General features: G+C 37.0%; 1 protein-coding gene across 4 annotated transcripts in view; it reads right to left on the bottom strand.

Annotated features, from left to right (window-relative positions):
• FBXO4 (F-box protein 4) overlaps positions 1 to 26,177 on the bottom strand; it is a 371,317-nt gene that overhangs the window by 123,888 nt on the left and 221,252 nt on the right. For 3 of the 4 annotated variants that reach the window (XR_014015785.1, XM_081233547.1, XM_081233548.1), the window contains exon 7: positions 15,954 to 16,021. The exons of the other annotated variant lie outside the window; for it this stretch is intronic. Coding sequence is in view for 2 of the 3 variants with exons in the window: in XM_081233547.1 (XP_081089673.1) it covers positions 15,967 to 16,021 (55 nt within the window). In the remaining variant the exon portion in view is untranslated. The remainder of the gene's footprint in view (positions 1 to 15,953; positions 16,022 to 26,177) is intronic. 4 annotated transcript variants of the gene reach the window in all.

The raw sequence follows: 26,177 nt of genomic DNA, 5'->3' as shown, positions 1-26,177 counted from the left end.
AGAATTCAGCACCACCAAACCAGCTTTACAACAAATGTTAAAGGAACTTCTCTAGCTGGGAAACATGAGAGAAGGAAAAGACCTACAAAAAATAAACCAAAACAATGAAGAAAATGGTAATAAGAATATACATATGAATAATTACTTTAGGGCTTCCCTGGTGGTGCAGTGGTTAAGAACCTGCCAGCCAATGCAGGGGACATTGGTTCAAGCCCTGGTCCAGGAAGATCCCACATGCCATGGAGCAACTAAGCCCGTGTGCCACAACTACTGAGCCCCACGTGCCACAACCACAGAAGCCCATGCACCTAGAGCCCGTGCTCTGCAACAAGAGAAGGTAGCACAGTAAGAAACCCATGAAACACAAGCAAGAGTAGCCCCTGCTCACTAGAGCTAGAGAAAGCCCGTGAACAGCAATGAAGACCCAATGCAGATAAAAAAAAAATTACCTTAAATGTAAATGGATTAAATGCTCCAACCAAAAGACACAGACTAGCTGAATGGATACAAGCACAAGACCTGGATATATCCTGTCTACAAGAGACCCACTTGAGACCTAGGGACACATACACACTGAAAGTGAGGGGATGGAAACAGATATTCCATGCAAATGGAAATCAAAAGAAAGCTGGAGTAGCAATTTTCATAGCAGAAAAAATAGACTTTAAAATAAAGACTATTACAAAAGACAAAGAAGGACATTACATAATGATCAATGGATCAATACAAGAAGATATAACAATTGTAAATATTTATGCACCCAACATAGGAGCACCTCAATACATAAGGCAAATGCAAACAGCCATAAAAGGGGAAATCGACAGTAACACAATAATAATAGGGGACTTTAACACCCCACTTTCACCAATGGACAGATCATCCAAACAGAAAATAAATAAGGAAACACAAGCTTTAAATGACACAATAGACCAGATAGATTTAATTGGTATTTCTGGGACATTCCACCTGAAAGTGGCAGACTACACTTTCTTCTCAAGTGCACATGGAACATTCTCCAGGATAGATCATATCTTGGGTCACAGATCAAGGCCTGGTAAATGTAAGAAAATTGAAATCATATCAAGTATCTTTCCTGACCACAATGCTAGAATACTAGATATTAATTACAGGAAAAAAAACTGTTAAAAAATTTACACATGGAAGCTAAACAATATGCTATGAAATAACCAAGAGATCAATGAAGAAATCAAAGAGAAAATCAAAAAACACATAGAAAAAAATGACAATGAAAACAGGATGACCCAAAATCTATGGGATGCAGCAAAAGCAGCTCTAAGAGGGAAGTTTATAGCAGTACAATCTTACCTCAAGAAACAAGAAAAATCTCAAATAAACAACCTAACCTTACACCTAAAGCAATTAGAGAAAGAACAAAAACACCCCAACGTTAGCAGAAAGAAAGAAATCATAAAGATCAGATCAGAAATAAATGAAAAAGAAAAGTAGGAAGCAATGGCAAAGATCAATAAAACTGAAAGCTGGTTCTTTGAGAAGATAAACAAAATTGATAAACCATTAGCCAGACACAGGAAGAAAAAAAGGAAGAAGAAACAAATCAACAGAATTAGAAATGAAAAAGAAGTAACAACTGACACTTCAGAAATACAAAGGATCATGAGAGATTACTACAAGCAACTCTATGCCAATAGAATGGACAACCTGGAAGTAATGGACAAATTCTTAGAAAAGTACAGCCTTCCAAGACTGAATCAGGAAGAAATACAAAATATGAATAGACCAATCACAAGCACTGAAATTGAAAGTGTGATTAAAAATCTTCCAACAAATAAAACCCCTGGACCAGATGGCTTAACAGGCGAATTCTATCAAATATTTAGAGAAAAGTTAACACCGATCCTTCTCAAAATCTTCCAAAATATAGCAGAGGGAGGAACACTCCCAAACTTGTTCTACAAGGCCACCATCACCCTGATAGCAAAACCAGACAAAGATGTGACAAAGAAAGAAAACTACAGGGCAATATCACTGATGAACATAGGTGCAAAAATCCTCAACAAAATACTAGCAAACGGAATCCAACAGCACATTAAAAGGATAATACACCATGATCAAGTGGGGTTTATCCCAGGAATGCAAGGATTCTTCAATATATGCAAATCAATCAATGTGATACACCAGATTAATAAACTGAAGAGTAAAAAACATATCGTAATCCCAATAGATACAGAAAATGTTTTAGACAAAATTCAACACTCATTTATGATAAAAAGTCTCCAGAAAGTAGGCATAGAGGGAAACTACCTCAACATAATAAAGGCCATATATGATAAACCCAGAGCAAACATCATTCTCAGTGGTGTAAAACTGAAAGCATTTCCTCTAAGATCAGGAACAAGACAAGGGTACCCAGTCTCACCACTATTATTCAACATATTTTTGGAAGTTTTAGCCACAGCAATCAGAGAAAAAAATGAAATAAAAGGAATCCAAATCAGAAAAGAAGAAGGAAAATTGTCACTCTTTGCAGATGACATGATACTATACAAAGAGAATCCTAAATATGCTACCAGAAAACTACTACAGCTAATCAATGAATCTGGTACAGTTGCAGGATACAAAATTAATGCACAGAAGTCTCTGGCATTCCTATACACTAATGATGAAAAATCTGAAAGAGAAATTAAGGAAACACTCCCATTTACCACTGCAAACAAAAGAATAAAATACCTAGGAATAAACCGACCTAAGGAGACAAAAGAGCTGTATGCAGAAAACTTTAAGACACTGATGAAAGATATTAAAGATGATGCAGACAAATGGAGAGATATACCATGTTCTTGGATTGGGCGAATCAACATTATGAAAATGACTATACTACACAAAGCAATCTATAGCCTCAATTCAATCTCTATCAAACTACCAAGAGCATTTTTCACAGGACTAGAACAAAAAATTTCACAATTTGTATGGAAACACAAAAGACTCCGAATAGCCAAAGCAATCTTGAGAAAGAAAAATGGACCTGGAGGAATCAGGCTCCCTGACTTCAGACTATATTACAAAGCTAAAGTAATCAAGACAGTATGGCACTAGCACAAAAACAGAAATATAGATCAATGGAACAGGATAGAAAGCCCAGAGATAAACCCACAAACATATGGTCACCTTATCTTTAACCAAGGAAGCAAGAATATACAATGGAGAAAAGACAGCCTCTTCAATAAGTGGTGCTGGGAAAACTGGACAGCTACATGTAAAAGAATGAAATTAGAACACTCCCTAACACTATAAATAAAAATAAACTCAAAATGGATTAAAGACCTAAATGTAAGGCCAGGCCCTATCAAACTCTTAGAGGGAAACATAGGCAGAACATAAATCACAGCAAGATCTTTTTTGACCCACCTCCTAGAGAAATGGAAATAAAAACAAAAGTAAACAAATGGGATCTCATGAAACTTAAAAGCTTTTGCACAGCAAAGAAAACCATAAACAAGACAAAAAGACAACCCTCAGAATGAGAGAAAATATTTGCTGATGAAGAAACTGACAAAGGATTAATCTCCAAATATACAAGCAGCTCATGCAGCTCAATATCAAAAAAACAAACAACCTAATCCAAAAATGGGCAGAAGACCTAAATAGACATTTCTCCAAAAAAGATATAGAGATTGCCAACAAACACACGAAAGGATGCTCAACATCACTAATCATTAGAGAAATGCAAATCAAAACCATGAGGTATCACCTCAGACCAGTCAGAATAGTCATCATCAAAAAATCTACAAACAATAAATGCTGTAGGGTGTGGAGAAAAGGGAACCCTCTTGCACTGTTGGTGGGAATGTAAATTGGTACAGCCACTATGGAGAACAGTATGGAGGTTCCTTAAAAAACTAAAATTATAACTACCATATGACTCATCAATCCCACTACTGCGCATATACCCTGAGAAAACCATAATTCAAAAAGAGACATGTACCACAATGTTCATTGCAGCTCTATTTACAATACCCAAGACATGGAAGCAACCTAAGTGTCCACTGACAGACGAATGGATAAAGAAGATGTGGCACATACATACAATGGAATATTACTCAGCCATAGAAAGAAACAATATTGAGTTATTTGTAGTAAGGTGGATGGACCTAGAGTATGTCATACAGAGTGAAGTAAGTCAGAAAGAGAAAAACAAATACCATATGCTAACACATATATATGGAATTTTTAAAAAATGGTTTTGATGAACCTAGCAGCAGGACAGGAATAAAGATGCAGACATAGAGAATGGACTTGAGAACACAGGGTGGGGTGGAAGGGGAAGCTGGGATGAAGTCAGAGAGTAGCATTGACATATATACACTACCAAGTGTAAAATAGATAGCTAGTGGGAAGCAGCTGCATAGCACAGGGAGATCAGCTCGGTACTTTGTGACCACCTAGAGGAGTGGGATAAGGAGGGTGCATGGGATGCTCAAGAGGGAGGGGATATATGCATATATGTATACGTATAGCTGATTTACTTTGTTATACAGCAGAAACTAACACAACACTATAAAGCAATTATACTCCAATAAAGATGTAAAAAAAGAAACTGTAATGGAAAAGAATATGAGAAAGAATATGTATATATATAAAACTGAATCACTTTGCTGTACAGTAGAAATTATCACATTGTAAATCAACTATACTTCAATAAAATAAATTTCAAAAATAAAATAAAACAAGCATACATTAACTCACACACACACACACAACAGAGAGGGGAATAAAAAAGAATAAAATTTCATACCACCTTCAGACAAAGTGGTCAAAATATTTGAATGTTCTCTGATTGACAATTTCTGAGTTTATTGCTAGGCTAGTGTAATTAACTGATTTGTAAACTCTTAAGATTATCCTGGTCACTACTAAAAATCTGTAATATTTTCCCCTTCTTTAGATCCTCCTCTCCTTTTCAAGTTCTTTTGCTTCATAATGGCCCAAATTCCTATTTTCATATATTTATGTATATCTTTAAATGTTTCAATGTTTAAATTTCTCCAAATCGAGGGTGTTTCCGCTACCATTGAAAACACTAAATTTGGGCTTCCCTGGTGGCACAATGGTTAAGAATCCACCTGCCAATGCGGGGGACACGGGTTCGAGCCCTGGTCTAGGAAGATCCCACATGCCATGGAGTAACAAAGCGTTTGTGTCACAACTACTGAGCCTGCACTCTAGAGCCTGCCAACCACAACTACTGAGCCTGCATGTCACAACTGGTGAAGCCCATGTGCCTAGAGCCCACACTCTGCAACAAGAGAAGCCACCACAATGAGAAGCCTACACACTTCAACGAAGAGTAGCTCCCACTTGCTGCAACTAGAAAAAGCAACCATGCAGCAATGAAGACCCAACGCAGCCAAAAATTTAAAAAATAAATAAAATAAATGAATTTTTAAAAAAGAAAACACTAAATTTTAATAATAATATTCTGTTTAGTTTTATTACCTGCTTTATTTAGAAATGACTTCAGTACTTAGGAGAGAGCTCAATTGATCTGTACTAACAAAATTGAGTTTTCATACACACACATACACACATGCACACACACACACCATAGCTAAAACCAATGATTATTTGAAAGAAAATGTAAAAGTATTTTTCTTTCTCTCCTTTTGTTAAATAGGACTATGCTATTCATACAGAGACCTGCTTTTCATTTTAAAGCTATAGTGACGATTTTGGTGTAATCATATATTAAGTAGTCACATCAGGATAGATTGTGTACACAATATTGAAAAGTTCTGTTCTCTCCTCAAAGAGCTAATGTTCTAAAAGTTAATAGAGGGATAAAGAGGATATACAAAAATGGATAGGCATGGATTCACACTCAGCAGAAACTATCCTTATTATAGTTTCTTTTTCTGTTCTTTTCCTGATTGCGTACAAATAGATTTTTGGCATGTAAAATCATGTCATTGTTTAAATTGGCAGTTTGGTGAATTGGCTCATCCCAGCTCCACCTCTTTCAGGCCTAGCGACAAACAGTCTCATCTTGGGTGGCCTTCCCATGTGGAAAGTGTCTCAAACAGACAGGAGACCAGAGGCTGCCCTGTGATCTACAGCACGGGAACTTTCCAGAGGCAGCGTTGGTATAAACCCATCTCTGACAGCTGGTATATTAGTTAATTCAGACTGACATGAATTAACTAGAGTCCAGTGGATTTAAGGCTCCACAGTGGAGAGAAAAAGAAAGAAAACTTATCCACTGCTTCATAAAGCATGGTTATTTAACATTCTTGCTAACAGTCTTTTAAGAGTTATAGTTGGAATGAAATTTTCAAAGAACACTGAAGGTGAATTTAGCCCTGGTGAGAGAAACATAATGGGGAGAAAATAATCCAAGGTAGAATGATGTGGCATGTAGCCCTCACTCTTTTCTCCCTATGCACGAGGAAGGGGATTGCCTTCTAATGCCTTGTGAGAAGTTCTGGTAAGAGGGAAAAAAATTCTAAGATGTAATATCCCTCCCAGGCATAAACTGATTGTGAAATTATTTACATTGATCTCCTCAAATATAACGTGCCTAGAAATAGTGAGAACACTGTTCTCCATGCTCACATCTCCTTGAATTGGTCTGAATTAAACCTTTAACTGTAATAAGGGCTAGTATGTATTTTCCAGCTCATGTCTTTAATGAAACCTTGATATATTTTTATTGGCAGAACCCTAGAGGGAAACACAAGCCTTGTGCCAGAGGGCCTGAATGTAGGATTCTAGAAGAAGGAGAATGACTAAAAGAAAAGTTAGAGGTTGAAGGAATATAAGAGCTAGAAGAGAGACCTATCTCTTCTGGATAACCAACAGCTAATTACATCTCTGAGGGCTTACAAGAAGAAACTGAAAAGCATTCCCATTAAAAGCTTTGTGGGGTTGGTTCTCAAGTAGCATTGCTTTGGTGTCCAGGAAAACTGTGTAACACAACCCGGGAGGAGGGTGCTCCATACTGCAGGATAGCATACTGTCTGGTTCTAGTGCTTTGAGTCTCCAGAATACATAGCACCACTCTGGCACTTTTAGACTGCAAAGAATTCATGGCAGCAATGGCCATGGAAATTATCATGGAGAATGAGGCAGAAACACTAACTTCTTCCCACATAGTCGTGTGCTCTTCACATAATCCAGTCTCACTGCAATTAAGTGAGACTATGTAACTACTTCTGGTCAATACTCTGTGAGCAGAAGTGGCCTGTTTACTTTTGGACAGAGCATTCAAGAGCCATTGCAAGATCTTTCAGTATTTCTTTTCCTACGTTTATGACTTTTCAGGCCACTTGTTGAGCTGGAAACATGATAAATGGTGGAACCTTTATTAGATTGGATTTCCAAGTCACAACTTGGAGGGGAACTGCTGAGGAAAGCTGCCATATCCCCAGTGAACTTGGCATGATTTTTGAGTAAGAGTGAACTTTTATGTGCAGTCACTAAGATTTCAGAGTTTGTTTGTCACTGTAGCATAACTTTCCTTAGCCTGACTAAAATAAGGAGATTATATCAATAGAAGGGAAGAAAAGGTTAGATGCCACATGGTAGTCAACAGTGTCTCCATGAGACATTTGTAGAGATACTTAGAATACCCGTTAGAGACTTTATAGCTACATAAATAACAAGTAGGTTAAGATTTGAAAAATAAAGTTTATTACTGTTCATATAATCCTCCTGTTTAAACCTTATTATGTTATTTATTAGAATAGAGAGAGACCTCAGAGATGGCTTTTCCAATTCCCTTTTTTTTTTTTTTTTGCGTTACGCGGGCCTCTCACTGCTGTGGCCTCTCCCGTTGTGGAGCACAGGCTCCGGACGCGCAGGCCCAGCAGCCACAGCCCACGGGCCCAGCCGCTCCACAGCACGTGGGATCCTCCCAGACTGGGGCACGAACCCGTGTCCCCTGCATCAGCAGGCGGACCCCCAACCACTGCGCCACCAGGGAAGCCCTAATTCCCTTATTTTATATATGTGCACCTTAAAGCCTAAGGTTACAAATTTGCTTGCCTAAGGCCTCTCAGCAAATTAATTACAGGGAGAAAGTGGGATGAAGGGTAGCCTGAGGGTCTATTAGGTACTAGGCAGGCACAGTGAGGCCCTTTACAGATTGCCTTATTTCCCAACTCTCCCAGATTGTTAGTGCTCCCCTTTCAAAGCTCTTACAGTATCTGCTTTATTTGTACAGTTGTACTTATACTTCATTGCAGTCATGTGTGAATTTCACAGAAATACAAAGGACTGTAAGAGACTACTACAGGCAACTATATGCCAGTACAATGGACAACCTAGAAGAAATGGACAAATTCTTAGAAAGGTACAACTTTCCAAGACTAAACCAGGAAGAAACAGAAAATATGAACAGACCATTCACTAGTACTGAAATTGAAACTGTGACTTAAAAACCTCCAACAAACAAAAGTCCAGGACCAGATGGCTTCACAGGCAAATTCTATCAAACCTTTAGAGAAGAGTTAACACCTATCCTTCTCAAACTATTCCAAAAAATTGCAGAGGAAGGAACACTCCCAAGCTCATTCTATGAGGCCACCATCACCCTGATACCAAAACCAGACAAAGATATCACAATAAAGAGAGAATTACAGATCAATATCACTGATGAACATAGATGCAAAAATCCCCCCCAAAATACTAGCAAACCAAATCCCAACAGCACATTAAAAGGATCATACACCATGATCAAGTGGGATTTGTCCCAGGGACACAAGGATTCTTCAACATATGTAAATCAATCAATGTCATACACCACATTAAGAAACTGAAGAATAAAACCATATGATCATCTCAATAGATGCAGAAAAAGCTTTTGACAAAATTCAACACCCATTTATGCTAAAAACTCTCCAGAAACTGAGCATAGAGGGAATCTACCTCAACATAATAAAGGCCATATATGACAAACCCACAGCAAATATCATTCTCAATGGTGAAAAACTGAAAGAATTTCCTCTAATATCAGGAAAAAGTCAATGATGCCCACTCTTGTCACTTTTATTCAACATAGTTTTGGAAGTCCTAGCCATTGCAATCAGAGAAGAAAAAGAAATAAAAGGAATCCAAATTGGAAAAGAAGAAGTAAAACTGTCACTGTTTGCAGATGACATGATACTATACGTAGAAAATCCAAAGAAGTTACTAGAAAACTACTAGAGCTCATCAATGAATTTGGTACAGCTGCAGGATACAAAATTAATATACAGAGATCATATCTTAATGTCTTCAGTGTCTAATTCAGGGTTTGTAGCAAAAATGAGCTAAATAAAATTTTACTGCATAAATGAAAATTTAGGTGGTGTCAACACTGAGGAAAGTTTTGGGTAGGACAGTGCTTTGTATATATGGAATATATACATTAAAATTATGTAAAAGATCCACTAAAATTTTTGGCTATTAGAGCAAAGAATACCATCTCCAAATCCTGGTAAAAGTGTATCTCTTACTATCCAGCCTCAGAAGCTGAAATTTCCAAAATTAGTGTATCCTTTGGTTTGCATATTGAAGGTATTTATCAAAATAGAAATGTGACCTGGGAAAAATGGAATGACATATAATTATTTATCCATTAACACCTTTGTGCAAATTAACTGGCCATATGGTCGTAGCAGACATCAGGTTCCTTATGGAATGGAATTTAGAATATTAATTTTTGAGGGGTGGGAATACAAGTGTAGATGCACCTGGACAAGTAAAATATCACAATGGAGAATCTGGGCCATCGTTTAATGGCTTTATTAAAGTCATGAAGACATGAGGAAAGGTGAAAATTTAGTCATCATTTTGTCAAAATTACAAATAAGGTCCCATATATAAGCATCCCATAGGTAATTTGTTAGCTGCCTTTCTTTATTTTCTCTGCACTTTCTAATACTTATTTTTATCCTTTAGAGAGAAAGCGGGGAGGAAAAGAGGGATTAAATTATAATGTTCCTTTTCACATTATGTAATATGAGATCATTGAGATTAAATATATCTTTACTGTAATATGTTTTGTTGGTCAATACCAAAAATCTTGATAAGAAAAATTTGCTTTGAGTTATCCCTACCTAATCAAACAGAACTTACATTCTCATATCTTCCAAATGAAATCATCAGATTGAAATTAGGAAAATATAGACTTTAAAATTAGTGTCTGTCCCCTGTAAGAAAAGACAGAGTCTAATAGAAAGATCTATGCTAATATTGATTATTGGATTACTTCTTTCTGTTTCATTTACTCAGACCAAGTTAATTTGATATACCCTTAGGTGAGCCAGTACAGTGTTCCCAGAAAAATAAACAATATTATCTAGGAGTGGACATAACCCACAGATACCATGCAGACTAAATCAAAAGTGTTCATGGAAGATTACTTCTTACTCCTACCTGACCTTTGGAACAGTAGCTTCCTTGCCTTTAAAAAAAATAGTTTTACAGAAACATAGATCAATGGAACAGGATAGAAAGCCCAGAGATAAACCCATGCACATATGGTCACCTTATCTTTGATAAAGGAGGCAGGAATGTACAGTGGAGAAAGGACAGCCTCTTCAATAAGTGGTGCTGGGAAAACTGGACATGTACATGTAAAAGTATGAGATTAGATCACTCCCTAACACCATACACAAAAATAAGCTCAAAATGGATTAAAGAGCTAAATGTAAGGAGAGAAACTATCAAACTCTTAGAGGAAAACATAGGCAGAACACTCTATGACATTAATCACAGCAAGGTTCTTTTTGACCCACCTCCTAGAGAAATGGAAATAAAAACAAAAATAAACAAATGGGACCTAATGAAACTTCAAAGCTTTTGCACAGCAAAGGAAACCATAAACAAGACCAAAAGACAACCCTCAGAATGGGAGAAAATATTTGCAAATGAAGCAACTGACAAAGGACTAATCTCCAAAATTTACAAGCAGCTCATGCAACTCAATATCAAAAAAAACAAACAACCCAATCCAAAAATGGGCAGAAGACCTAAATAGACATTTCTCCAAAGAAGATACACAGATTGCCAACAAACACACGAAAGGATGCTCAACATCACTAATCATTAGAGAAATGCAAATCAAAACCATGAGGTATCACCTCAGACCACTCAGAATGGCCATCATCAAAAAATCTACAAACAATAAATGCTGGAGAGGGTGTGGAGAAAAGGGAACACTCTTACACTGCTGGTGGGAATGTGAATTGGTACAGCCACTATGGAGAACAGTATGGAGGTTCCTTAAAAAACTACAAATGGAACTACCATATGACCTAGAGATCCCACTACTGGGCATATACCCTGAGAAAACCATAATTTAAAAAGAGTCATGTACCAAAATGTTCATTGCGGCTCTATTTACAATAGCCAGGAGATGGAAACAACCTACGTGTCCATCATCGGATGAATGGATAAAGAAGATGTGGCACATATATACAATGGAATATTACTCAGCCATAAAAAGAAACGAAATTGAGCTATTTGTAATGAGGTGGATGGACCTAGAGTCTGTCCTACAGAGTGAAGTAAGTCAGAAAGAGAAAGACAAATACCATATCCTAACACATATATATATGCAATCTAAGAAAAAAATGTCATGAAGAACCTAGGGGTAAGACAGGAATAAAGACACAGACTTACTAGAGAATGGACTTGAGGATATGGGGAGGGGGAAGGGTAAGCTGTGACAAAGCAAGAGAGTGGCATGGACATATATACACTACGAAACATAAAATAGATAGCTAGTGGGAAGCAGCCGCATAGCACAGGGACATCAGCTCGGTGCTTTGTGACCACCTAGAGGGGTGGGGTAGGGAGGGTGGGAGGGAGGGAGACAAAAGGGGGAAGAGATATGGGAACATATGTACATGTATATGTATAACTGATTCACTTTGTTATAAAGCAGAAACTAACACACCACTGTAAAGCAACTATACTCCAATAAAGATGTAAAAAAAATAGTTTTATAACCTACATATGCATTCCTTCAACAATACAATTTTGTTTTTCCTGGTTTTAAAATTTCTACAAAAGAACAAAGCTATAAATATTCTTTTGTGCCTTGTTCTTTTTATTGAATATTGTTGTGAGATTCACCTATGTTGTTGTGTGTAGCTGTAGTTAGCATTCTTTGGAATGAATATATCAAAATTTTATTCATCTCACTGATGATACATGTTTAATGTATTATGAGCATTTGACAAAATGTGGCAAGAATTTAAATATTTAAAAATTAAAACAGGAGGGCTTCCCTGGTGGCCCAGTGGTTGAGAGTCCACCTGCCGATGCAGGAGACACAGGTTCGTGCCCTGGTCCGGGAAGATCCCACATGCCGCGGAGCGGCTGGGCCTGTGAGCCATGGCCACTGAGCCTGCGCATCCGGAGCCTGTGCTCCACAACGGGAGAGGCCACAACAGTGAGAGGTCCGCGTAATGCAAAAAAAAAAAAAAACAGAAAAATTTTGAACAATATTTTATTGTAGTTTCCTTATAGACTCATTACTGAATCTGGACTGAGAATATAACAAATCATTGTGAAGGGATGGAATAAAGCAATATTAAAGAGACAACTTTGAAGGGAGACTAAGTGTGGACATGGAGCATGATTGGAGTGTCTTGATTGGAGTGTCTTGAAGACTTTACCTTTTGGGCGGTTACCTTCTCTGAGTGCCATATTGCTTGCCCTGTCACCTTAGGACTTACCTTCTCCTAACCCTCACCAGGTATTCAGGGTCCCATTGCCAGCAGCTAGTGAGTTCTGACCAGTGGTTCTACATATGTCCAGAACTTTTCCTTACCCAACCAAAACCTACCCACTGCCTATTGTCCAATTTTTTTCAGGTCTCCACTTTCAATTTCCCAAGGTGAGCTACTTGCATGATACCAGATAGGGTATCGGTTGATGGTAGATGGTCAGTCACTGGGGCACGAGTTCCCTGCCCACACTGTGTAGGTAGAGAAAATGCTCCATTTTGGTTGCTTTATTTAAAGAAGTCAAACTAGTGGTGATATTTAAGGGTAAACCAGTGAGATTGTGAAAAAGAGAACAAAGGAGAGAATATATCTGGCCTTTAATTAAAGATACCCATATAATTTACAGTCCCAAGCAGAAAAATTTTGAGAGTAAAAGGTGGCTCTGTTAATATTTACTCCAAAACAGGAGACATAAACCATGGTATTCGATGATCCTACCCTTAGAAGGTGGTGAATATGCAAGTTATGCTGTGTCATGTGAGATTTTTCTGGGGAAGATGGTTCATAATTATCATCATGCCTAAGGAGGTCTGTGACACATAGAGGTTAACAGTCAGGAGTGTGTACACATTTAGAGGCAGATGTCATAGTGGGGTCTGAACTGAGATGAAATCTTCATTCCAGAATTTAAGACTGTAACCTCAAACCTGTTCTTTGCCTCTTAAGGCTGCTGTTTTCCTCATTTAAGTAAATGAGGATAATACCTTCTTGACCGGTATATACATAAGAAGGTCCCTGTCACCAATTTATTAAGTGTATAGATAATTACACATAAATATTGTGTTCCTCTTTATCCCCATAATACTTTTTCCCTCTGATTTTTTTGCATCGTCAAAGACAATGTTATATCAAGATTAAATTACATTACAAAAAAAATTAGATGGATCCTAGGAATCATGAAGTCAAAGCCTTTACTTAAGAGGTGAGGAAATAGAGATCCAGAGAAGATTTGACTTAGTCATTACAATATAATTACAGACAGAGTCAAGGATGAAAGCCAGCTCTCCAACTTCGGCAATACAGAATTCTCTTAACTTTTCATGTTGCCAAATTTCTCCACTAGACACCCAGTATGCTGTAAGTGGTAAAGTGGTAAAGACCATCTGGAAACTTCATGATAGTCTACCCAAAGGGATTAGTCCACAGTAAAAAGTGGATAAAAAATGTTGGTGCTATATTTTGAAAAAAAAAAAAAGTTAATGTTTTGGGTATCCATTTATGATACAAAAGATGTGGCATTAAAAATACTTTAGGAAATCCTTTTGGGATTTTAGATGTAGAAGATTTATTATAAAATTATAGGATAGTGTTATTTTGCTTTTACAAGTTTTTTTGTAATTTGTTTCTCATTATGTCTTTCCAAGTCATTTGCTATTTAAGAAACAAAACAAATAAAACCAAAATGGTTTGCTCAATGTCATCGAAAAAGTTGGCCATAAATTGGGAACCGAAATCAAGCTTTGCTTTGTTTCAAAGAATGAGAATTCAGATGAAGGAAAATCATTCCAGGAGAAACATTCTGGGTGGCATATTGGAAAAGAATATCTGCAAAGCTCTGTGCAATTAAACCACAACTACTGAGCCTGCGTGTCACAACTGGCGAAGCCCATGTGCCTAGAGTCCACGCTCTGCAACAAGAGAAGCCACCGCAATGAGAAGCCTACACACTTCAATGAAGAGTAGCTCCCACTTGCTGCAACTAGAGAAAGCAACCATGCAGCAATGAAGACCCAATGCAGCCAAAAATTTAAAAAATAAATAAAATAAATGAATTTTTAAAAAAGAAAACACTAAATTTTAATAATAATATTCTGTTTAGTTTTATTACCTGCTTTATTTAGAAATGACTTCAGTACTTAGGAGAGAGCTCAATTGATCTGTACTAACAAAATTGAGTTTTCATACACACACATACACACATGCACACACACACACCATAGCTAAAACCAATGATTATATGAAAGAAAATGTAAAAGTATTTTTCTTTCTCTCCTTTTGTTAAATAGGACTATGCTATTCACACAGAGCCCTGCTTGTTTGAAATTTCAACATTTTTAGAAAGAGAAATTTAAAATATTTTGCCATTTACACTAAAGTTCTGATACAATAAGGTACATTTCCAATGTAAATGTCATGGATTAGGATAAATAAGATATGCATCAGATTATTTGTGTACTCTCTGCACAAGAAAATATAACTTGACAGTCAGCATTGACAATGAGGTTCATTTCATCCTTTTTAGTATGACATAGACAGAAAGATGATGTATGTGTAAGTTGGCAGCTAAAGGGAGAGACAGAGTAAAACAAACACATGCAGAAATCTATAGGTGCCAGTGGCAAGTTGCTGGCAAAAACCATTGATGATATAAGGAGCTTGGCCAGTGGATTTTTTTCTTAAAAATGTTTTCCTAGGCAGTGTTGAAAATTTTCTATTCCACTGTATATATATATATATATATATATATATATATATATATATATATATATATATATATATATATATATATATATATATATATATATATTTTTTTTTTTTTTTGGTGGCGGGTACGCGGGCCTCTCACTGCTGTGGCCTCTCCCGTTGTGGAGCACAGGCTCTGGACGCGCAGGCTCAGCGGCCATGGCTCACGGCCCCCGCCGCTCTGTGGCATGTGGGATCTTCCCGGACCGGGGCACGAACCCGTGTCCCCTCATCGGCAGGCGGACTCTCAACCACTGCGCCACCAGGGAAGCCCATGTGTGCTTTTTATAATTTGATTTTGGTTTGGCTTACTTCTAAATAAAATTTCATTTCCTTTCAGTTCTTACCTTGAAGTTAGACTTTCAAAATAAAAAATACCCTCTTCTCTTTTATTTTCTAAAATATCCTGAGATATAGGGAAGAATAGAGGTTTTATCTTTCTAAAAACTTGCCTTATTAACATGCAATGCCAATTTCTTAATTGTTTATAGTTAATCAATTTCCGTATCATCATTACCAAACTACATGGCTAGAATCTATTGGACACTCGTTTGTGTTATATGATTAACACATTAAAATGGCTGTATTAAAAGGGCTGTTTTATCAATGATTTGGAATTTATTTAGATGGTTGAGATAATCATAATGCTTTCAGCTGTCCCTGAAATAGTTGTGTCACTGAAATATTGGCCCTTTTTAATAAACAGAAGAAATATCTCACCAATGAACTTGAACTCACCAAAACATTGATGTCAGTCTAATATCCCACAAGTCAGCTGAACTTGAGCCTCATAGAAATATGAAGAACTGAAAGAAATAAGAATGTAATTTGTAATTCCACGTAACCTACCATATTTTAAAGGAATATATTATTTGTGAATATGAAAAAAGAAACACGCATGTTTTCTAATACATGTTTTTATGTTCTTCAAATGAATATCTATTGTTAAAATCCTAAAAATGTTTTAATAATGTTGCCATACTCATAAAATAAGGCTGGTGTTAGAACAACCAGGGAGAAAAGCTGTTGCAAAAAACATGACATTGAATTCTGCTGTCACTAAAGATATTTTCCATAGAGACTAAGTGATATACCAAAAAGTGTATGGCACCAATCAAGTAAACTGTAAATGTGTGCCATTGTTACAAAGGAAATAAAATAGAGTATGTGAATTTGGCCCAGTGGGGGACACAAGTCAAAAGAGTTTTCAGTGTAGAATGGCCCATAGCTGCGTTAATGCTCTACTATCTGAAAAACAAAACCAACAAAACACTGGAGAATTCAGTAGTATAAAAAAGACCTGAATAGAACCATTTTTATTGGAAAGGCTATTTCCTAGTGTAAAGGCATTTCATTACATGCCTATTCTTTGAGTCAGCACTGTTGTGTAAAGTTGCTTGACAGTAATGGTAGGTGTTTGTGGAAAATGAAGAGAAAAACTACTATACTGCTATGACTAGAGAAGGAACAAAACAGTGGTTTAAGTTTCAGCTTTGAAGAATATGTCAAATCTTTCACAGAGATATATGTATATACATATGTGTGTGTGTGTGTGTACGTGTGTGTGTTTTTACTCTACCTCAAAACAATGAAATATAGGTTGAGTAAAATATAAACTATTCATCTATTTAAAATGTTAATGACTTTTAGACACATTAATAGCTATAAGAAGAGCTGAAAATGTAAGACCTAGGAATGTCTATAAGCATTTTTTGACACTGTGACAAATTGAAGGTGGGTTTTAATCCTAAACTTTGTAACTTCCTCGCTACAAACCCATCAGGAATTCATAGCTCTAACTGACCTAAGATGGGAGGGCCAATGATCTATTCCTCTGGTTTGCTGTTATAAGAATTATCTTCCTTACATAGTTCCACCTGGATCCTAACCCCTTCAAAAACAAATAAACCCAATCTTTATGGTCCTCCCTCTTCCTACCATGCCCCATTTTGAAGAGATTTGGAGTTCAAAGACACACCGTGCCATTGTCTTTTGGTTGCAGAGACCCAACAGACTCTAAACGCTTTTAACTAATTAATTGCTTATTTCCTATCTGCACCCTCAGAGCAATATTTTATTGCTTCTACAGAGTTGCCACCTACATGAGTCATCTGGATAAACTTTTAAAAAGGAAGTATTGGGTAATTTAAATTTGCTGAGAGTAGAACTTAAATTTTCTCACCAAAAGAATAAAAAAGATTGAAAGAAAAGGAAAGGAAAGAAAAGAAAGATAAATATGCGAAGTGATGGATGTGTTAATTAACTAGATGGTGGGAATCCTTTCACACGATATATACAAATATCAAATCACCACAATGCACACTTTAAATATTTTACAATTTTATTTGTCAATTATACCTCAGTAAAGCTGAAATCAATCAATCAATCAATCAATCAATCAAATGGCCTAGAGCCCTCTCATGTCCTGAGGACTCCTGTGGAACTCCTTAGAGGACAATTTGAAAACCATTGCTATAAAGAGACAGAAGTCACTTATTTTTCATACATTTTTTTCAGGTCAACACATTTTATATTTGTTAGTCAGGGACTACCTGTGTTGAAATGGAAAAAATATGTGAAAAATAAATGACTATGTATAGATTTTAAAAAATTAAAGTGAGAACAAAAGGAATTATAAGAAGAAAGAGTTGATATATGGCAGACCTTTTACTTTATTTTCTTTTAAGTCTTTCTCCTCGCTTTATTTCCTCTCTCCATGGAGTATTCCTCTAACGAGAGTAGCCTTCCCCCACCCTGCATGTCTACTGGATATTTGTTGTATTTTGGCAGCCCAGGAGCTGACCTCCCTCTGGTGTTTGGAGCCCTTCACTCTGTACTGTGGTGAGAGGCATAGGTGGGCTCTAGCCTAACAGCCAAACAAGTCAGATACTCCCTTCCCAAGCTTCTGGTGGGTGGAGTACAGTCTTGGCAGCAGCCAGATATGGTATCTCCAACTCAGAATAAGATGTAGGATGCTCATGATCCAGAGAAGCAGATGTAGTGGAGAAGCTACTATAGTGGGTACAAGTGCAATTCAGAAATGTCCTGTTTCTCCAAGGTCCCTATTTCTTCCATCACTTCAACAACTAATTCCTTCCTTGTGGTAAAAAAGAGTCCCTGATGATTTCCCCAGCTACAAGGGTCATGAGACTGTCAGCAGTCTAGTGAACATTTAATATGCTGTGCTGAATGAAACTTCTAGTACATATCTGGGAGTCGAAGTCCTTGATGGCTAATATAATTTACCTGCTGTGCATACAGAGGCAAATTATTTAGCATCATACGTAAACAATATAGTATGTAGCTCACTGGTTTGTCATATTAAAAGAGATAATACATGTATAGTGCCTGGCATACAGTTAGTCTGTTAAAAATAGTAGCTATTATTATTGTTATTACAATTTCTATTACTTATTCTGTGACTATCTCCCTTACTATTATATCTTGCCTCTACTAGCTTGTGAACTGTCAGCCCTTATATCCAGCCCTCATATCAATTAGGCACCAGCTAGTCACCTAGCTGGTTGTTGTTTTTTTATTTTTTGCAAGACCATATATTACTTTAATAAACAGAAAAAGTAATAAAGCTATATTGAGTTGTATCTTCTTGACATATAATGCTATTCTATCTTCATTTCTAACTGATCTGACTCTTTTGAATAAGGTAGACCTTCCTTGTTATATTCCCATTTTTATTTTATCCAAACAATTCTACATAATACGTCATAATATGTAGTGATAGTTATGAGATACTATTTATTTCTCTGTTACAATTCATATTCCCACTTATTACATTTACTTCTCCTATCCTATAGTATAACATATATTTCTTAGGATCTGTGGCTTCCAAATACATTAATACTTTGACATATTCATCTTTTCATACTACCTCCCTTACCTTATGCTTCTTTTCCATGTTTTAGAAGGTGTTGGTTATAATAACTGATTCCTAACTTATAATAGTGCTTGTCAAAATCTGGTCATGTCTCCTAGGTTGCTGCCTGATTGAGAAGTGATCACATAAAGTTAATGCTTTCTCAATATCATACAAGAGAATGGCACAAAATTCCATGAGAATTAAATTTTATCCATGTACAAGGAGTATTTACTGAGATAAGTACTAAGGGAGTGATTATAGATTCTTAAACTTTACATATAAAAACCAAAATTAACTCATTACTTGAGTTTCCTGAGCTCTAATTCAGTATTCAATTATAGAGCCAGCTCTCATGCAAAGCTTAACAATGAAGACAATAACAAGATTAGCTATCAGGGCAGCATCCTTATTGGTTCTTGAGCTGGTCATGATTGCTAGTTGTTCTTGCTTGCTAATTATAAGCCTCCCTTATAAACTCCCTCATTCCATTCTCTGGTATATTTAGAAAAAATTGTGGGTTTGTTTCATATCCACCCTGAGTCACTCATCCTATCATATATTCCTCTACTTGGTCCCAGGTCTCCCATGGGCTGTCCCTCCTTTTGCTGCTAGTCCTGCCCTGAAACCCTTGGACTAAAATCTCCCATCCATAAGGAGATGCAGTTCTCGTACCATTCTCTGTGGTGAAATAAATGATGCAGTTCTCTTTGCTGATCTCAATGGCAAAATAAATACAGGATGGTGTATACTTCCCATGATTGCCATAGAAGTCTATATGGTGTATCAGCTTTTATTGAAAGATTGCACATCAATAAAATAAATTACAATGGGGATTAGGTGCATTTAAAACTGTCTACCAAATAGGGCTTTTTCCATTATCAAAAAAAAAAAAAAGACAAAACTATAAAACACTGGAGTATTAAACTCTTTATAGGAACTTCCCAAAGGAGATCTCTACCTCCCTTGGGGGGCAACCCCACTCCCTATTTACACAGGTCGGTATGAATCTGGAAAGCACCCACTCCCTACTCTCAGGAAATCTGTGGATCCCATAAACCACCAGTAGTGTAAATCCCAAAATCTGAGTTATTCAGCTTAAAACAACACCTGAAGGATTGAAGCATTGGGGGTTGAGAATGGGATATGGCTCTCCAAAATCTGTTAGTTTTAAGCATGTCTCCTTATCCTTCCTGATAATCCAAATGGATCAAAAACACACATCCACAAACATCTTCCTAGGATAAACATTAATTCTTAGAAAGACTATAATATAAATCCTTATTGAAATAGAGAAACATTTTACTAATTACAAAATAATTGGTATAGTTGTCCCTGGACTTGATAACACAATGTACAGGGGTAAGAGTTTTCCTTTGTTTATCCTCCTGTTTTCATATTGTACCCATGAGCCTTTCACTAGATACAAAACAGACAATTACAGTGACTTCTAACTTTGATGACTGTAGCCCAGCCCAAAAAGTGCTTTATGTAAATACCAGTGATTCTCTGCAGGAGGATTATTTTGTCCTGACTGACAAAGATTTGGTGAATAAATACCTCAGCTTGGATGGATTACTTTAAGGAGGGTTCTTTGCTGTCTTTCAGAATTCCTTAATGGACCTAAGTTCTGGTGGCCTCAGTGGTAGCTGACGTGGTAATTTACCCTTTATTAACCACCTTTCCTACCATCTTATGTCCCTATTCCCCTAGGAGGGCTTACTGGGATCCCCAGCCAAATGATTTACTTGCACTTGAATCCTTGTCTTAGGATCTGCTTCTGGGCATTCCAAGTTAAGAGAGTAGTCATCCCTCTCTTTTCAGATAGAGAAGAAGTTTTCAGATTAAACTCATTTTATATTTGGGGCCAAGTCAGATTCTTGGGCAGAGTGAATTCCTCTCATTTCTGAACAGGAAAAAAACCAATGTAATGACCCATTATTCTTCTGAGTGGGAAGATGGAGCTGTTGTTTGTGTGGTTAAGGAAAGATTAATCTTCTAGCAATTAAAATCTTAAAATAAAAATTTTCCATTAGTTTCATGGTTGTCCAGTTTAGTATTTTGTGGGTTGTTTCAATACTCTCAGACCGTGGAGAAGCAAAGTTAGCCACAATATTTTAGTCAATACTTGGTCTATGAATTAGATTTTAAGTCATGTATGTGTCATTCAAATATAAATCAACTACACTCCTTTCACTAAAATAGGCATATTCATAATTTCCATAAATTCTAATGAAATTTATCCTCTGGCTGTTGTTTTTTTTCTTCATAAATCCTCCCACTTCTTGGGAGCAGTACTAGAACACAGCTGTGGGACTAGGGTGGCTGAAGTTTACATCCTGGGTTTTCTGCATTCTCACTTTAACTCCATATCACTTGCTTAAACACTGTGCTTCAGGTTCCTCATGTAGAAAGGGAACAGGGTTCCTATTACATAAATGGAATAATTGTGGTAATTAATGAGGTAATGTATTTATTTAAAGTAATTGGTCTGGTTCCTGGCACATAGCACAATCCTCAATCACTGTTGAGGATTATGAGTACTGAAGTAGGCTCATTCTTCAATTGAAAGAAAGAGTGAAATGCAGCAATTAAGTACCTAAGAGTCCCTCACTTTTCTGCCCAAGATTTCCCAGTGCTGAAGGGAGCTTCCTCCCTTTCTTCTCTCCTATTATTAATCCTCATATGAATCAGTGAAAGTGAGTAGAAATCGTCAGATGGGTAAATCTCTTCTGGACTTTGGAGTGAATATTCATTTCAGAAAGACAACACACCTCCTGAATGGATAAGTGAGATTTGCATGACACTACTTTTGCGCTTTTCCATTGCCCACGATTTTTTTCCTTCCTCCCAGGGACATATGTACCCTTGATTTAAACTGGACTCATCTTTTTTGCCATAATATGCTGTGTTCAGTCACAGCCAGCACTAGACCTTCACCTAAATTATGGGGCTAGGCTAAAGAGATGATAGGGAGTAAAAATAATTCACTAATGGGAGGCAAAAAGGAAAACATGGCCCCTCACACTTTTGTGGAAAATATGGAAATATAGTGGGGTCATGCCCTGCTTCTCTATGAAGTATTGGTGTTTAATAAAAACTTGAATTAAAAATCAAATATTTTCTGTTTCCCACTTACTCTTCATATCGTGTCAATGGTGAATGTTAACCAATGTCAGCTCATAGAATTGTAAGATATATGATATATATATGGTATATATATCTACCTCCAAATTACTGAAATAGAGTTGAACTAAAGGAAGAAAAAGTGATGGATGTACCAAAGTTCTGATAGGAAACAGATGGCCACTCAAACAGGTTAATTGAGGATAATTTAATAAAAAAGCCTATTTACATAGGTGTCAGGAGAATTAAGGGAAACCAACAAAAGACAGTGTATTCATCTAGGGAAAGGAAAAGGAGAAGCAAAGGAAATCACTGGGGTTTTTTGTTTTTATTTTTTAATTAATAAGAGATCATAAATGTTAAAAGGCTCATTCATCCATGAAACACTATAGTTAAAATAGCAGTCTACTCTTAGAGGTTCATGGCTATTTCCTTCTTCATGTTCCCACTAAACTTCCTACTCAGCTCTAACACTCAGGACATTATTTACTTGTCCCACTACCTAGTGAGCTCCTCCAAAATAACTGTCAGGCATTAATCCTAATGGTGTCCGTTTGCCATTCCTTTACTTCTCAGGTACAAAAGAGAATAAAACTTTGTGTTTGTTTGCTTTAAAGCTTGAAAGTAAGTACTCCCACTTTGAAAGCTTGACAGAGGATAAGGACAAGTAGGGAAAGGAGCTGATACATATCATGTATTTTGCTTAAGCAACTATGTTAGATGTGTGACAAATCTTTTTTCCACTGTTTGTTGTAATCATGGTCTTCACTCTGGAACTATGCGATGGTCCCTCTAACTTCTGAGCAGTGTTGGAGCAAGCTACCGCGTTGCTGCAGTCTAGAGCATGACCTTCTGACTAAGATCACATCCCCATTAGAAAGTGGACAATGAAATCAGTTGGAGTCACACTTTCCTCTAGGGCAACGGACTTCCCTTCTTTAAGATAAGGATTGGCACGGGGCACGCCCTTCCCAGACCTCAGAACTCAGCTCTGTTTTGTAGTGAGTCTGGAAGGAAATTTATTATTAGTTGGCATGGGAGTTGAGAGGCTCAGTCCCCTTCTATTTATCATTAAAATTCTATTGACTTCATCTCCCTTGTTCAAAGAATTCTTCCATTGGCACAGCTCTGTCAGAATTTTCTGTACACACAGCTGTTGGGTTGTTCTAATAATGCATTTACATTACAGGAAACTGGTAACATTAAATATTTACAGGGTGGGGAGATCAGAAAGAGAGATTGCCAAAATATCCTGAGTTGAACCAAAAGCCCAAGGGATAGTATAGTAGATGTTTTCTACTCTCTTTCTGTCTGAGGAAGATCAGACGTGGCTATTAGACTTTTTCAAAGTAATATTCTTAATCACATTGCTTGGAAAAGGATCTTATTTCTGCTATAAGTTACAGGAAGAAATAAATCCCTTTTTGGCTCCTTTAACAAAAATATTGTGACTGGGTGTGCTACAATGTATTTCTATATTCAGAGAGCTCTAACAGTGAAATGCCTTGCCTGTATTTAGGAAAACCTACTTTAACAGTTAAGGATTTATGTTCCAAGAGTTTTCAAAGGAAATGCATTCATTTCAGTGCATTTGTTTGACATGACTAATTTTCTGTTGCTTTTCCTAATTTCATTCTCATTTGATTTATCTGAGAGTTTGGGAGAAACGAGCATTTCCACATCAATTAATTTTCCAGGTAATTTTAGCAAAACTTTATTTTGGTCATATTTGGAAAAAATTAAAATTTTATTAAAAAATGTTCCACTTGGATCAAGTTCATCATTTTATCCTGTACACCTCTCAGCTCTGCTGGCCTGTGGGATAATGATGTCTTGTTCCTCTGTATTTTTGGCATTTAGTGCCATACATGGTACATCCAGTACTCAGTCAGTCACCACTTACTGTCTGCTTTATCACTGGGGTAGCAGTGACTAAACATGGTCTCTCCCTTCATTGTGTCTATTGATTAAGAAGGTACTCAACGCATATGTAATAAATAAATAAATGTTAATTAATAACACAAAGTCCTCTGGCTTATTGCCTCTACTTATAGATACATGACCAGTTATTTGGGGGTATCTGTAGGGAAGTCTTCCATGTGCCTGGAAATAAGTCTATGTTCTTCTCTTCTACAATTTTAGAAAAACACACATTTCATGTCAGAGCTGTTCTAAGCACTTAATGTACATTAATTCATCTATGCTGTCCTCAGAACCACTATAGTAGAAGAGTTGCATACCAAATGTGGAAGAAGAGACTTTTCTTCACCTTGATTTCTGCTTTGTTAGCTGATCCTAGAAACACCAAAATTTCATGAAATTGCTCATGAAAACAGCTGATTTGGGTTCTGCTTTTAAACCCCTCCCTCCAGAAGCACTGATGAACAGTCCAGCAGGCCAGGAGTTGGGGAGAATTACCATGTCACTCCCTTCCAGCGTCCACCTCTCTCTTACTTCTCCCCACAAACATTTGCTCTGATTGTTCTAATTTTTCTATCAGCCAAAATCAAACGTTCTCATTCATATCAACTTACAAATAGATACTTAGGGAGTCCCAACAGCCAAGAAGGGAATTCCCATTTTACTGAACTGGGACAACTGTTGAACCATTTAGAGCATTAAAGGCTGTTTCAAAATACACCTTCTTACCCCTTCTCATTAGCTGCTTTAGTCAACTATGAGATGGGAAAGCAGGTAACTAAGCAACTGTATTCATCTCCTAGGCCTGATATAACAAATTAACACAAAGTAGGAGGCTTAAAACAACAGAAATTTATTCTCTCACAGTGCATGAGGCCAGAAGTTCAAAATCAAATTATCTTCAGGGTTGGTTCCTTACTGGAAACTCAGAGAAAGAATCTCTTGCCTCTCTCCTAGATTCTGATGATTGCTGGCAATTCTTAGCATTCTTTGGCTCATGGAAACATCACTCCAATCTCTGCCTCCATCAACACATACTCTCTGTGTGTCTATATCCCTGTATCCAAATTTCCCTTTTCTTATAAGAGTACCAGTCATATTGGATTTAGAGCCTATCTTAATCCAGTATGTCCTCATCTTAATTACATCTGCAAAGATCCTGTTTCCAAAAAGGTCACATTCGTAGGTTTTGGGTGAACATGAATTTTATGGAGACACTATTTAATCTAGTATAGCAACTGCATTTTTTAAAACAGGAATAAAATGATAACACCTTGATAACTTCTGTAAACAACATTTTCCTAGTCTAAGAGGATGTTTTCATTTACTTCTGGGTGGAGGCTCTGTTGACCCTGGAAGAAGATGAAATTTAGAAAAGTTAAGTGTTGGGCTTCCCAGGTGGCGCAGTGGTTGAGAGTCCACCTGCTGATGCAGGGGACGTGGGTTCGTGCCCCGGTCTGGGAGGATCCCACATGCCGCGGAGCAGCTGGGCCCGTGAGCCATGGCCGCTGAGCCTGCGCGTCCGGAGCCTATGCTCCACAGCAGGAGAGGCCACAACAGTGAGAGGCCCACATACCGCAGGGAAAAAAAAAAAGTTAAGTGTTATTATAGATTGGGTGTCTATCTATCTATCTATTTATCTATCATCAGTCTATCAATCCACTTATCTATTGAGCAAGTTTTGTCCAGTCATAGGACATAAGGTTCACTGATTTTTGTACCTGACATTTGAGGAAAAATGACCTGCTTGGCCCATAGATTATAAAGACATCAATTCCCACTGCCTTCTTTCTGTTGTGTTCAATATTGTGTCATGTAATCATCCATCTGAAGCTTGAGGGGTTTTTTTTCTTTTTATTTACAGACAATCTCTTCTTTTTTTTAAATTAAAGTTAAGAAAACTGTTAAGCAAAATATGCCTATTAAAGTTCTTAATTTTGTTATATAAAGTATATACTTCTGCAAAAGTATATTTGCAGAATATACTACTTTTAAGAGGAGTACTTCCATTAGATATTTTAAGCATACAAATGGAATTTAAT

Source organism: Mesoplodon bidens (assembly GCF_964165515.1).
Source record: "Mesoplodon bidens genome assembly, chromosome: 4".
In the NCBI taxonomy this organism is placed as follows: domain Eukaryota; kingdom Metazoa; phylum Chordata; class Mammalia; order Artiodactyla; family Ziphiidae; genus Mesoplodon; species Mesoplodon bidens.
This window is presented reverse-complemented; position numbering and strand designations above follow the sequence as displayed.